At 40.4% G+C, this 15237-nt stretch overlaps 1 protein-coding gene across 2 annotated transcripts in view; it reads right to left on the bottom strand.

Annotated features, from left to right (window-relative positions):
• MELK (maternal embryonic leucine zipper kinase) overlaps positions 1 to 10968 on the bottom strand; it is a 101537-nt gene extending 90569 nt beyond the window's left edge. Inside the window, exons 1-4 of one of the 2 annotated variants that reach the window (XM_049896517.1) lie at positions 10842 to 10968; positions 6121 to 6227; positions 4600 to 4685; positions 1302 to 1418 (exon numbers count right to left, since the gene is read on the bottom strand). In XM_049896517.1, coding sequence (XP_049752474.1) covers positions 1302 to 1418; positions 4600 to 4685; positions 6121 to 6178 — 261 coding nt within the window. In that variant the 5' untranslated portion in view covers positions 6179 to 6227; positions 10842 to 10968. Of the gene's footprint in view, positions 1 to 1301; positions 1419 to 4599; positions 4686 to 5489; positions 5552 to 6120; positions 6228 to 10841 lie in introns of those variants that run through there. The other variant, XM_049896518.1, reaches the window with a different exon arrangement.
• Positions 10969 to 15237: the final 4269 nt, after the last annotated feature.

Here is a 15237-nt window from a genome sequence, read left to right as displayed (position 1 = left end):
AAGAAGGTAGACACAAAAGAGTACAGGTTGTATGATTCTATTTATATCAAGTTCTAACACTAACCTAGGGCGCCAGAAATCAGATTAGTGGTTACTTGGAAGGGCAGTGGGCAGGTGAGGTTACAGACATTAACTTCAAAAGGGCAGGAGAAAACTTTCTGGAGTAACAGAAATGTTCTAACACCTTCACTGGGGTAGGGATTACATGATAGTACACATTTGTCAAACTATATATCTAATGTGTATATTTTATTATATGTAAAGTATACCTCAAGAGTCAATTTTTTGAATGCTATCCACATGAGATTTACATAAAGAAAACAGCCTGTTACGTATTTTCAAATAAATACAAAATAAAGAATAATACAAAATAGAAACAAAAAACATCTAAAATCTCTATGAATGACATAGATGGTTACCAAGTCAAATTGTTAAGTGGGAACAAAACTAAGGTACAGAATAATATTATAGTACATGACCATGCGTGACATAAATCTGTAAGCTATATACACACATGCATGTATCTCTAATTCATAGAATCTCTACAGGAGACACAAGAAACATAGCAGTGATTGACTCAGGGGAAGGGAACTAGGTAACTAGTATACAGGGAAGAAAGGATTTTATTTTTTAATACATACCCTTTTGTACCTTCTAAAAACTTCCTAGGTTCATGATTATTTCTTTTTTTTAATTAATTGTATTTAAGAATGTAATATGGACAAAGGAGCCAGCTAAAAATGAAAGGTTTTAAAATCACCACTATAGACCATGTGGGTGGGTCTACAGTATAGGAAAGAGAAAATGGCTCTAAGTTCAAAACCTTTAACATTACGAATTTTAAAATCTGCCCTAAAACAGTGCTAATCTGTGAAAATGATGCACAGTTACAAATCATTTGGCTGAGAATGAAGAAAATGAAATAAGGGATGGATGATGCAACTTCTAAAGACTTTACTTTTCAGGCCAAAAAAGCAGGTTAAGACCTGAAAGCATTTGGTTCACATTACGCACGCACTGGAGGCTACCTGTGTAAAACTGAAACCGATCCTTCCCTCTAGGAGCAACTTCTAACACACGTGATCCACTGAACCACACCACCTGATGAGGGGTGTATTAGAAAGTGTACGTTTACAATGAATCTACAGTTTATTATATATGTCTACCTTGGTGGAAACTGTTACAGGCAGCACTCAAAGAGATAAGCTGCTAACAGTTATTCTAATCTTTCATGTGACATGTACTCTTAGCTACTGATAAAGTGATCAAATGCTTTTAGGTCTCTGGAACAAACTACTAACCTCAAGAACCATGAATATTTTGTTGGCTGTCTCTAGCACATGATAAAGTTGACAAACATGCTGATGTCTCAGGCTCTTCAAGGCATCAATCTCCATTTTGATTCTGGGCAAATCATTCTGTGACAAAACATTAAGCCAAATGACCAATAAATCCATTTGAGAAGTGCTCCAAGCATCGATATCAACAACTGCATTCTTAAGTATCAAAAAGGTACTAAAAGCCCCCAAACAAATTGTTCAACAATACGGAAGAATGTCGGAACAAAACTTATTTGTATATTCGTAAGAAAGGACTCAGGGTGTTGTGAAAAACAAGTTCAACGTGGGTCAAAAGTATAATGTCCACAAAATTAAAACGATCACGGACTCTCCTAGATTAGCATTCCCAACAAGGGAAATGACAGAGACGCTCTTCTCAATTCCCAGGCCTGGACTACCACTTTCAGTTGCAAGTGGTAGTCTTTAAGAACCACGCCGAGATTTTCAGACACACGTGCTTTAGAAATTCAGACTCAATAAATGTTTTATGAATTAAAGAAAAAAAGTTATGCTGAGCTAAAGACCGGTGAATGTAGGTAAAGGGCATGTGGGTATTCACTTTCTTATTCTTCCAGCTTTTCTATGATCTTGGAAATTTTTCAAAATAAAAAGTTGGCTGAAGAAGAGGATAACCAAGTTGAAAAAAAATTTTAAGTCCAGATTAAAGACAACAATCTAGGAATCTATGATGTAACAGGCAAATCTTTATTATAAAAAGAGGCGCAGTCTAATGATCAGTGACTCAGGATTCAATTGCCAAGAACTATGTGACCAGAAGGAGCCCTGGTGATGGAGTGGTTAGAGTCCTGCTGCTAACCGAGAAAGGTTGGCAATTCGAACCTACCAGCTACTCCATGGAAGAAAGATATGGCAGTGTGCTTCAATAAAAACTACAGCCTTGGAAACCTTATGAGGCAGTTTTACTCCATCCCATAGGGTCACTATGAGTCTGAATTGACTCAATAGCAACAGGTTATTTAAAATAAACATTAAAGGAATAGAAATATAAAAGTCTAGAAATATGGATAAATGAATTAATATCAACATGTTGATGCTTTAGAATAACTTTTGAATATGAGAATGGTAATACATTTTGTAGTAACAATATACATTTTGTTTGCTATTTAAATGGCTGAAATGTTCAAGTGAATAAGTCATACTAAAGTTGTAACTGATGCTTAAATTTCTTAAGGGAATTTAATTAAATTTGCAATCAATGTTTAAATACTCAAGGAAAATTGGTTTCTAATGTTTTGCTTATTAGATAAATAAATATACTATTGAACACTGGGGAAAAAAATTGCAGGAGAGCCTGATGTGCCAGCTGACAGGTTATTAAAAATAATTTCTGACATGGGTCACTATGAAATTTTTGGCATTTCATTTGGAAGGAGTTCAAAGAATTGAGCAACACTGCTATAACGAAACTCCTTACACTCCCTTTGACTTATTTATGTATGTTTATCAGCACTAAAAGGAGCTCTAGTGGCGCAATGATTAAGTGCTCGGCCCCTAACCGAAAGGTCGGTGGTTGGAACTCATCACTCCACAGGTGGAAGACCTGGCGATCTGCTCCCATGAAGATCACAGCCTAGAAAATCCTATGGGGCAGTTCTGCTCTGTCACATGGGGTCACTATAAGCTGGAATTAACTCAACAACACCTAACAACAACATCAGCACCGACATCCTTAAAAAATAAAAGAATTGATGTTAAACCCTATCCCATGCCAGAAAAAAAAAAAGCCCAGTATATCTAATTAAAAAATGCATTTTCAGTAAAATGGGTTTTTTTATGTGTTATACTTACCAACATTTAAAAAATGTTTATATTATATACTATTAATAACTCTAAGACTAACTCAATCCTGAAGAAAAATAATATTTTAACACAGATTTTTTAAAACATTTTTTAAATTTATCTTCAAAAAAAAGATGCAGCCACCGACACATGCTAACAGACCAGTGAATTCTCAGCAGAAGACCAGAATAAGGAAAAGTCTAGAAACCAAATCATATGAGGGGATAGTATTAAGAATCAGAAAAAAAGAAGACACAGGATGACTCATAGCAACCCTACTGGAAAAAGTGGAATTGTTCCATATGGTTTCCAATGCTGCACATTTTTACAGAAGCAGACTCCCACATCTTTCTCCCAAAGAGCTGCTGGGGTGTTGGAACACCAACCATTCAGTTAGCAGCCGAGCTGTTGTGCATGAGGTCACTATGAGTCGGGACTGACTCGACAGCATCTAACAACAAGGACAACTTCAAACACTGGAAAGGGTATAAAAACCAAAAACCCATTGCCGTCAAGTCGATTCTGACTCATAGTGGCCCTGTGGGACAGAGTAGAACTGCCCCATAGTTTTCAAGGAGCACCTGGTGGACTCGAACTGCCGGCCTTTTTAGTTAGCAGCCATTGTATTCAACCACTACGCCACTAAAACTAGAAGGCCCAAAAAGACGGCCAAAGAGTATTTAAAAAAGTAACTTCAGGGACATTATAGCCAAGACCATATTGAACGGGCTGCTTTAGGAGGTAATGAACTGCTCAATCCTGGAAGCATTCATGTACAGGAAGAAGAGGCTGAACAAATCACTTAGAAGAGATTAACAGATTTGGAAAAGGGTTCATTAGATAACTTCTAAAACCACTTCAAACAAGAATCTAGGACACAAGATTAATCACTTTGTTTATCTATTATACCATAAAATAGATCAACATTTAGTATGGATATCACGAGAAGAGAAAGAAGGGAGATACTAATTCCCATAAACACTTAGAAGACTAAAAAACACTGCAGAAAAATGGATCCTACAGACTTCTGTAGTATCATTGTCCCACATTAAAATTTGAGGAATAAAGTAACCCCTTCCCCCAAATTACTTTTTAAACCATAGATCTAAGTACAAGACATTTGTGGGGGGAGAGGAGGAGTATGGAAATATTATTCTAGCAGTAACTAACACATTAGAGCAAATTTGGGTTTTAATTCACAAAACCAAACCCACTGCCATTGAGTCAACTCTGATTCATGGTGACCCCATGTGTTTAAGAGCAGAACTGCACTCCAAAGGGTTTTCAGTGACTGTTATCTTATAGAAGTAGATCACCAGGCTTTTCTTCCAGTGTCACTGGGTAGATTTTAACAGCCAACCTTTCGGTCAGTAGCTAAGCTCAAACCCAGGGACCTTTTAATTCATAAAATAGATCTATAAATAGAACATCTTGGCAAAAAAATAATTTTCACACTTACCCCAAGTGCACTTTTATCCATGATTTTTATAGCTACCATTTCTCCTGTGAGGATATGGCAGGCAAGTTTGACCTTTGCAAAGCCACCTAAGCATAGGAAAATGTATTATGAAGACAGAGACAAAACTAACCAAAATATCATCATAGAAACAAACTGAAGACTCAGGTACAAAGACCTTTTCATATACTTTTAAAAGGCTATTAATCCAAATTTTTCTGGAATTTTGTGGTTCTTTCTTCCTGTTACTTCCAAAATATTAGCTACAACCCTAACCTCTTCTAGTCAAACGTCTAGTTGAAGTTTTGCCTTTTGTTTTGTAACCATGACAGTATGACTCTGCAATACAGAATCTACTCTTTAGAAATCTGCTTTACAATTCACAATGCAATTAAATTTGCTTTATAATTAACCCTCTTGGAACACAACGTAAAATTTCTGAGACAGAAGACGAATAATATAAAACTTTCATTTGGTTTGAAAAATATGAAAATTAGCAATTATGCTTCAAAACTGGATCAAAATCTAAATAAATGTCTCCACTTAGGCATCTAAAAGAAATCTCCAACTTAAAAGAACTCCAAAAAGAAGCTCCTGGTTGTTGTTGTTATATGCCGTCGAGTCGCTTCTGACTCACAGCGACCCTACAGGACAGAACACAACTGTCCCACTGGGTTTCCAAGGAGCGGCTGGTGGATTCAAACTGCCAACTTTTTGGTTAGCAGCCAAGCTCTTAACCACTGTGCCACCAGAGTTCCCAAACCCTTTACAGTAATGGCAACTCCATTTTCCCACTTGACCAGGCCAAAAATTTCAGAGTCATACTTAGCCCTTCCCTTTCTCTCACATTCTATAACAAATCCTATTGGCTCTGTCTTCAAAATATATATTACCTTGAGTGGAAGGAGGCAGTTATTGACTGGGAAGGGACATAAGGCAATCTTCTAGAAATGTTGTATAAATATATGAATGTACACACATGTAAAACTCCGTCAGGATTAGTGCACTTTTTATATTTTACTGTATTTTATCTCGATAATTTTTTAAAACACATATGTATACACACATGCACACACACAATGTGTGCATGTGTGTATCCATAATCCCACCCCATTTGCTACCTCCGTGGGAATCACCCTGGTCCAAGTTATCATCATCTCCAGCATCACTCTCCTGAATTATCGCAACAACATCTTAACATCTCCCTGCTTCTAGCCCTTCCTCTCCCCACCTAGTCTTTTCACAACCAAGAAGCCAAAATGACTTTGTGAAAACAAAGATCAGGTCACACCTTGGCTCAAAACCCTCCAATGACTTCCCACCTTACTCACCATAAGTCAAAGTCCTTGCAATGACCTGCAAGGCCTCCCCCACTACTTTCTGCTCTTGCTCCACTTTTTCTTACTGAAGTAGGTAGAAGAATTTTAAAACTACATAGGTTATACTATAAAGCTCATGATTATCCAAACAGACTATACTCTCAACAGTTATCTAACCCCACCTCCAAGAAAAAAAATTTTTTACCTGTCCCAATAGTTTCATATAATTCATAGTATTTGAGAAGTTCACCATAATCCTTCATAGTCCTCCTGGAAGTTTACTCAAAAATGCAAAAAAAAAAAAAAAAAAACCTGTAAAACAGAAATACTACATGATCAAAAAAGAAAATATTACTAGATTGTCTTCTCTACTTTTATAACTGCAAATATAAATAAATCTTAGGCATATAAATGATTAGAATAATTTATTAGTCACACGAAAAATCATCTGTATTCCTATCTCACACTATATATAAAAATCAATTCTAGATATTAAATATGAAAGATAAAACCTTTGTTGTTGCTAGATACCATCGAGTCGATTTCGACTCACAGTGACCCCATATGGCAGAGTAGAACTGCCCCACGGGGTTTCCTAGTCTTCAGTCTTTACAGAAGCAGATTGCCACATCTTCCTCCTGAGGAGCGGCTGGTAGGTTCAAACTGCTGACCTTTCAGTAGGCCTTAACAGGAGTTGTTCATCAGCAAAGAATGAGAGGAAGAGCATTCCAGAAAGAGGGAACCCAAGTGTAAAGATCCCAAAGGAAGAAAAGGTTGACACATACTGAATCTAAACTGCTTTTAGAGGTACAGCTGGTAGCTCTAATCGAAAATGCAGATTTGGGGCTGGAACAATTGATTAGCCATGTGGAAAAAATGCATCTGTATCTCACACCGTACACAAAATCAAATAGTTGATGTAGTGAAAGATAAATCTTTAAGGTGTTTAAATGTTGACAGCTAAGGCCTTATCCATAACCAGACCTACAGCTATGAGTGGCAAGAGGAAGAGGCAGGGAGAGAACACCTAAAAAAGAATTAGAAGAATACCATTTCATGGGAGCCAAGAAGGAGGAAAAAACTAAAACTACTAAAAGAAAGTTTCTGGGAAGTAGATTTCTGAAAGTGCTCATACATGGGTCAAGTCCTAGGACTTGAGTTTAAGTGCTGCAAAGCAGAGCTCTCCATGTAGCTTGACAAGGGGTTAAAGCTCTCTGAATCTATACAGAAAGTTTCTCAAAGTACACTTCTTCCCAGAGGCTGGTATGAAGGACAAGACTTGGGGTGTCAACTTTGAGTGCCCCCATATCCCTTAGAAATCCAAGCAGGAATCAAAGGTTCCAGAAGAGAGGAGGTCACTGAGTCAGGCCCAACCCAGCATATCAGGGCCCTAGAGTTCACAAAGGGGGTTTCAGGCCAAGGCCCAGCTAGGAACAAAGTGCTCCTTTGCCTGGCCTGTCTGCTGTACAGAAATCTCCTGTACTGATCTAGCAGTGAACTAGCTATTATGGCACAGGATTCAGGATTCCAGGACCCTATTCCGTCATTACGTCAGGTAAAGTGAGTGCATGCACTGGCAACTAAACTTGGGAAGCAAAGTTCCGCCTGGAGAGGGCATCTTGATCTTCATTGCTGCTTCCCAGTTGCAGAGACCTGGTGCTGGTGCTCTTTTCTAGAACTAGACAGTCTTACTTCACCAACAGGCAGAGTTATTTAAGGCTCTGCGATTGATGGGGGACAGGCACTAGGTCTATTAACTTCAAGTTCTCTGCTCTTCATGCTGGTCTCATTCAGAGCTAAGTAACCAACATGTTACTAAGCCTTAATAATGGTCATGAATTTGAAAGACCTAGAGTGTGAATTCCACCTCAGAAGTTTATAAAGGAAAAAACAGTAATAGGATAGGCCCGTACTACAATAAAGGTATACCATCTTCTTGAATTGAGGAAGAGAAAAAAACTGAATAACATGATCAAAAGCCCAAGAGCCACAAAAAAAATTTTTTAAATATCTATGCACTGGGTGTTTTGTATATGCCTAAAACACTCTGATTCCATGAATCATTTTACTTCGAAAACAAGGTAAATTATTATCCACAACAGCCTTTAAAAAAAAAGAAAGTTTTAGGCAGAAGTTTTACGAGGAAAATATCAAAACTCAAGGAGAAAATGGAATTAGCTAAAAAAAAAAAAAAAAATTGGTCTCAACATCAAAGCAAAACTAGCGGGAAGGATAAAGATACTAAGTGAAAGGCATTCTGATCCACTAAACAGTATCAGCCATTTCCAAGGAAGAAATGGCAACTTAGTAAGCAAGTTGAAATTTTAATCTCACTGAAGCTGCCCTGGAAGAAGCAAACTTAGATGCTGGTGCTGAGGGAAAACTGGTGATACAGTGAAACATTTCTCCTTCCACTGGAGTGGCAAAATTTACTCAAAACATATTTATTCTCACTGGACACCTGAGGGGATAGGATTGGAAATGCCCTTATCAGCACCAGTAATTCAGAAATCTTTTAAAGGGCATTTGTCAGTGGAGTAAATGTAGGAATGAAGTGGAGCCCCACTCCCAAAGGACAGGAATCATAGGCTCAAGAAATTTCAAAACAAGCAATAAAACCAATAAAAGCACACACAAGGCTAAGAAATCTTTGGGACCTTATGAGAGAGAAGAAATAGAAAGAGCCAGAGACTGATAATGCGGGAATGTTGGGCTACAGATACATTGGAAAAGTTGCCTGTTGTAAAAGTAGGTTGCCAGGTTCATTAAAGAAAGGCCACAATTAAGGTAGTATTGGGGTACTCAGACTACCCCACTAAAGATGGACTGAAGAGGAAACACAAACCAATTTCAAAGTTTAAAAGCCATGAGATGGACAAAGGGTAAGAAGTAGGCTTCAGGAAATACAACAGTCCTAGTTGCCAGTAACACACGTCTAAAGTTCATACAAAGGACTAGGCTATTTCAAATCCCACCCACCCCCCCAGAAAGAGGAAGCAGTTTGATGTCAGACTTCACTTCCCTAAATGAGGGATATAGTGTCATAATGAACCTTTTGATAGATTTCTCCCAAATGAGCTCTAAACTTCCAGGTCATGGCCTCTGGTCAACTAGGAGAGACTGACTTGTACCAAGGTAAGGCTGCAACCATGCAGCTTCGTACTTCCTTTCTTCTATTTTCTCCATCTACCCCCTTCCCTCAAATTGTACCATGTCTTTGGATAAGTATACCAACGTGTGCCTAGATTATATCTGTCGAATCCAAGGAACATAATTTTTGCTACAGTATAAGAAAACTGGTGCTCAGATTGTAAGCTACTATATGGATAGCAGATTTCACTTAGTTTTTCAACTTTGTGGATGTAGAGCTGGTTAATAATCTTAAGGGCCCTATTTATCCTCTAGAGTTTGGAAATACATAACAGAGGAAAGATGTGATTGGAGTAACCTAACTTTGTAGCTGCTAAAGGAGATACATGATCAGTCAATGTGGAAGGCAGCCACTGAACTATGAATGATGGAGAAGGAAATCAGACCTCAATCAGACATCTAAGTAAGCCCTTCTGGCTGTGACTAAACAGCAGAAGAATTGGGGGCATATATAACTGGGATCCTGAACTTCTCTGAGAAAACAAGGAATTGGCTAGATAACGGAAGGAAGTTTATGGTTGAATTTTATAGTATAGCAACAAATTGGGAGCATTTTGTTCCTAACATAGTGTAATTTGGGCTACACTATCACCCGTGGAAACCCTAATTTTTTTTTTTTTTTTTATTACCCGTGGAAACCCTGGTGGCATAGTGGTTAAGAGCTATGGCTGCTAACCAAAAGGTCGGCAGTTTGAATCCACCAGGTGCTCCTTGGAAACTCTATGAGGCAGTTCTACTCTGTCCTATACGGTCGCTATGAGTCGAAATAGACTGGACCACAATGGGTTTTTTTGTTTTTTCGTTTTTTTTTAACCAGCTGTATAACACATTTACTTTGTCTAGTGAGCTTGGTAAGATATTGATGCTGAGGGTAATTTCAAATAAGAATTAGAATACAGAATGGCTCATAATGCAGCCTTGCGGTAAATTTAATTAACACCCTGTCCTGCTCTGCTACAGAGGCACCAACGAAAAAGCATTTATTCCTGAAAGCATTAAGGGACTTTAGATGGTCCATTAAGGGACTTTAGGTGGTTGGTCCAGATAGATGTCCAGGAAGAACAGATTCTCTGGCAAAACAAGCCCATGAAAGTGTAGTAAAAGATTTTTCTGATTTTTTCTGCTGATTTCTCCCAAACCCCCTGGAAAACAACCACCAAAACATGAGCAAAAAAGCTAGGAACTCTGGCTTCTAATGATACCCCTGCCTTATTCACTACCAAGGAGAAATACCACAGATGAAGTTCAAGAACAATTACTCATCCTAGGTGCTAGGGGCCTGACTGCTGTCTTGGGATATCCTCCTTTGGGAGTCCCCTTCCTTTTCCCACATGCTGTTCCACTGGAGGCATTTTATGCCACTACTTCGGGGAGCTGAGCAGACTTTGAAAAGGGGGCGATAACACATTTCCTTTTTACTGGACTACCCCAGTAAATTGATTTGAACGAACGGAAATAACTCGAAACCCTTTCTGAACTTCTTTCGCAGAGACAGAGCCAAGAAAACGCGGAACGGGCAGCCCAACTATGGCAGCCTCCTGAGTGGCAAACGCTTTGCCTGCATAGCTCATCGATAACCCTGTGAGGTAGATACTATCATCATCCCCGCTTACAGAGGGGAAAATCGAGGGTCAGGAAGACTAACTCAGCCAGGGGGCAGGGCTGGTAAGGTGGGGCAGCCTCCCGGAGCCAGGAGCAGGCGGCTCTCCCACGCCCGGCACGGCCCTGACTCCGGCCCTCACCTGCGGGGGCTGCAGGCGGGCGGGAGGCACTGACCTGAGGGGCCGAAGGCGGGTGGGACCGGGGCCAGCAGAGGCACGGAGGCGCCAGCCTGCGGTCCGGAGCGAGTCAGCAGGAGCGAGAAGACCCCAGGAACCTCTCCGACGGCCCGGTTCCGGCCGCTTCCGCCCGCCAAGGAATCAAACCTCCCGGGCAGGAAGGGGCGGGCGCGCGCAGGGCGGAAAGGGCTGGCCCGAGAGGAGAATGGCCGACGTCGGGCTGTGGCATTCGCTTTGGGGTGTGCAGCCCTAGCGAGGGACGCGAAGATTCTCCAGGTGGCGTGAGCATGCGGAGTTGCAAAAGATGGGCATACCTCTGCCCTCTTCTGAATCTTACTAAGATTCTGAATATTACTGAGGTGTGTTGCCACAAAGAATAAAAACCTCCAAGGGGCCAAACTAATTGTCCATTAGATAATTCAAGGCACCAGAAACACCAACCCATCAAAGTAGAAGTCTTTCTAATGCATATTAAGTGCTTGATTATTAATTATGTAATTTTGGTTGATCAAGTATAAAGGAAAACCTGGTTGCATAGCGGTTAAATGCTATGGCTGCTAACCAAAATGTCGGCAGTTTGAATCCACCAGGTGCTCCTTGGAAACTTCTATGGGGCAGTTCTACTCTGTCCTATAGGGTCTCTGTGAGTCAGAATCCACTCCATGGCAATGGGTTTTGGGTATCAATATAAGGAGGGCTGGTGGTGCAGTGGTTAAGTGCTTGGCTGCTAACTGAAAGATTCGTGGTTGGAACCCACCAGCCACTCCCAAGGAGAAAAATGTGGCAGTCAACTTCCATAAAGATTACAGCCTTGGAAACCCTCTGAGGCAGTTCTACTCTGTCCTATAGGGTAGCCATGAGTCTCAATCAACTCAGTGGCAATGGGTTGGGTAGCCAGTATAACTGTAATATCCTCTACCCAGGAACGAAACCAAAAAAACAGACTTGTTACTATGGAGTTGATTCCAGCTCATAACTTAGGGTTTCCAAGCAGCAGCCGGTGAATTCAAACTGCTGACCTTTTGGTTAGCAGCAGAACGCTTAACCACTGCACAAGAAAAAAAAAAAAAAAAAAATTATAGCCAGAGGAAAGAAAAAAATATTAACTTTAAATTTATATGAGTATTTTTATTTCAATGAAGTATGTATGATTCCAGTTGCCCTGGAATCTATTCATTGCAGTATGATAGGGTACTGGATAAAAGATTTTCAAGCATAAATATAAATCACGTTAAAACATCCTGTGCAGTGGAAATATGAGTCAAGGAGAAAAAAGGGGATGAAAATTGAACAAATCACAATGGTATTTCCAATCCGTTGGATGCATTTAAAGAAGGGATGTTACAACTTTATTTAAAATGCTTACAATAATCCAGTTTATTTTTTATTTTGGACAGCTACTGGAACCATCGTGTCCTATTTTTTTAATATGTTTTGATACTGTCTGCTGTATTTGGGACATTCAGTAGTTATTTTCTTCTTTTATTGATTGTAGAGTTGTTTGTTTTCATTCTGCTTTTTTGTTTTATTTGGTTATGTCTGAGCAGGCAGGCTGTGTGTTCTTTGTTGTTTGCTCATCTGTGGTCACAATGCTTTTCACCTCCTTGTCCAATAGGCAGGTCCAGTTGCTCAGCTATGGTGCAACAGGGCAGGTCCAGCTGAAGGGGAGGGGCTGGAATGGGTTGTTTGTGGCACATTCTACTAGGGCTGATGCGGGGGCGGGGAGCAGGAATCAGTACTGGGCAGGTTCTGGTAAGCCGTGCCTGTGCTGCTTCAGGGTGTGATATTCAGTGCACCTACAGTTCAGGTAGGCAGGAAGGAGTGGGGAGGTTGTGCTGTGTGGAGCTAATATGGGTATAGGAAGGAGGAGAAAGCAAAGAGAGAAACAGGAACCAAAAACAAACAAACAAAAAAAGAGTGCTAAGGGAGCTTGCCGTTGGAATGGAAGGATGAGAAACCAAGAAATGGAGAAAAACAAAAGGGAAAAAAAAAGAAAGGGGGGGGGAAGTAACTAGATAAAAATTTGAAACAGAAAAGCCCCCAGGGGTACTACCAATGCAGCTGCAAAGACTGAGTGACTCCCAGGCTACACAGGATAGTCTGGCTAGAGGGGGCATAGATGTCACACAGTGCCAGGTATTCAGGAGACAGGAAAAGAAGGTAAGTATAGAGACATGAGAACTGAGAAATGAAGAAAGACAGAAAGGAAAAAAAAAAATTCTCCAGGGATCCTACCAACTGGGGAAGTGGCTTCTACGCCATGCAGTTCACCCCGGTTAGAAGGGGATCCCAAGCCGCAAAAAGGAAAAGAACAAATAAAAACAGAACAGAATAAAGCAAAATGAAGGAAAAAAAAGCAAAAAAAAAACCTGGGGAATCCCACCAGTGTAGTGTCCCCAGCCGGGGGAGTGGTTCCCCAGTGGAGCAGTGCTTCACAGCCTTTTCAGAAGAAGCAAAGATAGCACACGGAGCCAGGTGTTGGAGAGAAAGGGAGGGGAGGTGGTGGGAGGCACGGAAGAAACCAAAAGGAACAGAAAAAAAGGGACGCCAGCAACTGACAAATGGCACTCAAGAGGGTGGCCAGTGTGAGTGGGGTGAATCCAAGCGGGCCAGTGTGGGTGGGGTGAATCCAAGCGGCCCAGAGCAGAAAGCAGGAAGCAGAGGAGGCAGAGGGTGGGGGAGAAGAAGGGTGAAGGTTAGGAAAGCATATATTGCTAGTTACCGGTGCTCTGTCTCCTGCTGGGAACTTCGTGAAGCTGCTTTCCCACGCTCCCTGTCCTCCAATCTCTGACAGGAGTCCAAGATGGCAGATTCATGCTGCATTAGCTGATAGGGAACCTCCACACGTACCTCTCCATGCTTTCTGCCTCTGTCAGTTTCTTATACCATTAGGTGCTTGGCTAAATGTTTGACACTTCGGGTTCCAGGAATGACACTTGTCTCTATTTTACTTAGTTTTTTGGGTCTTTGCTGTGGAGGGACGGCATGGTGCTTCTGTCTATGGCACCATATTGGCCAGAAGACCCAGTTTATTTTTAAATATTTGCAGTAATCCAGAAATTACATTCTTTGCAACTATTTAAAATTATGATAAAAAATTTAGATGTCCACTTAAAGTCTTTCAAAAATCATTTGAGTATATATTAAAAGAAGTTTGAATATCACAGAATTAGAGAATAATTATGCCACAAAAGAAAACTGGCCAGGGCAAGGAAACAGGAGCTCTGAGCTGTGGGACTTGAAGTGCCTGACGCTGACCTTCTGCGGGCCTGTTTACTCAGATGAACAATAAGGAGGTTTGGCTGTGATTCTGTTGCTCCCTATTTCATGGGTTGTTAACTGGTTGAGTCAGGCCATTTGGAGTGTAACATCTCTACCAATAATAACATAGCTAATAATAATAAAACCCACTACAGCTTTTTGAACCATTATTATGCACACACTTGCATTGTGTTTAAAACCAAACTCCTGCCCTGTTACACAGGGTAATCTATGCTATTCATTCTTTCATTAGTCACCAGTGTCTATCCTATGCCTGTGCAGGATGATGCCACAGAAAGAAAGAGAAGAAATGAGCTTTCTGCCTAAGTGAGGTCACAGACAGAAGAACCACACCTAATGACAACCAGCTCTAATAAAGGACCAGATGTTGTTGTTGTTGGGTGCTGTCAAGTCGGTTCAGACTCATAGCCATGCTACGTACAACAGAAGGAAACACTGCCCGGTCTTGTATCATTCTCATAATCATTGCTATATCTGAGCTCATTGTTGCAGCCACTGTGCCAATCATCTTGTTATGGGTCTTCCTCTTTTTCATTGACCCTTTACTTTACCAAGCATAATGTCCTTCTCCAGGGCCTGGTCCCTCCTAACAACATGTCCAAAGTACAACGTTATAAGACCAAGTCTCACCACCCTCACTTCTGAGGAGCGTTCTGGCTGTACTTCTTCCAAGACAGATTTGTTCATTCTTCTGGCAGTCCATGGTATATTCAATATTCTTCACCAATACAGTAATTCAAATGCATCAATTCTTCTGTCTTCCTTATTCACTGTCCAGTATTTGAATGCATATGAGGCCATTGAAAACACCATGGCTTGGGTCAGGTGCCAGATATCTTTTTGAGGGGTACACAAATGAATCCATAACACTGCTGTATGTATATACCATAGATTATTCAAATAGTTCCCAGTTAATGGACATGTGGTTTATTTTTAGACTTTTTCTATTATACAATTCAAAAGATTAGCTACCATCATATTTCATTTTGTATTTTTACCCACGTGTGTTTTGAATTGATTGCTAATAAAAGGCTTGCTGAATGGGAGAATAAATGCAAATAATATATTGCTAGCTACAGCTGTGTAAGTTTTGAATCTGTACATATCACATG

Source organism: Elephas maximus, chromosome 9 (assembly GCF_024166365.1).
Source record: "Elephas maximus indicus isolate mEleMax1 chromosome 9, mEleMax1 primary haplotype, whole genome shotgun sequence".
Lineage (NCBI taxonomy): Eukaryota > Metazoa > Chordata > Mammalia > Proboscidea > Elephantidae > Elephas > Elephas maximus.
The sequence above is the reverse complement of the archived record's forward strand: the minus strand, read 5'-3'. Positions and strand labels throughout refer to the sequence as shown.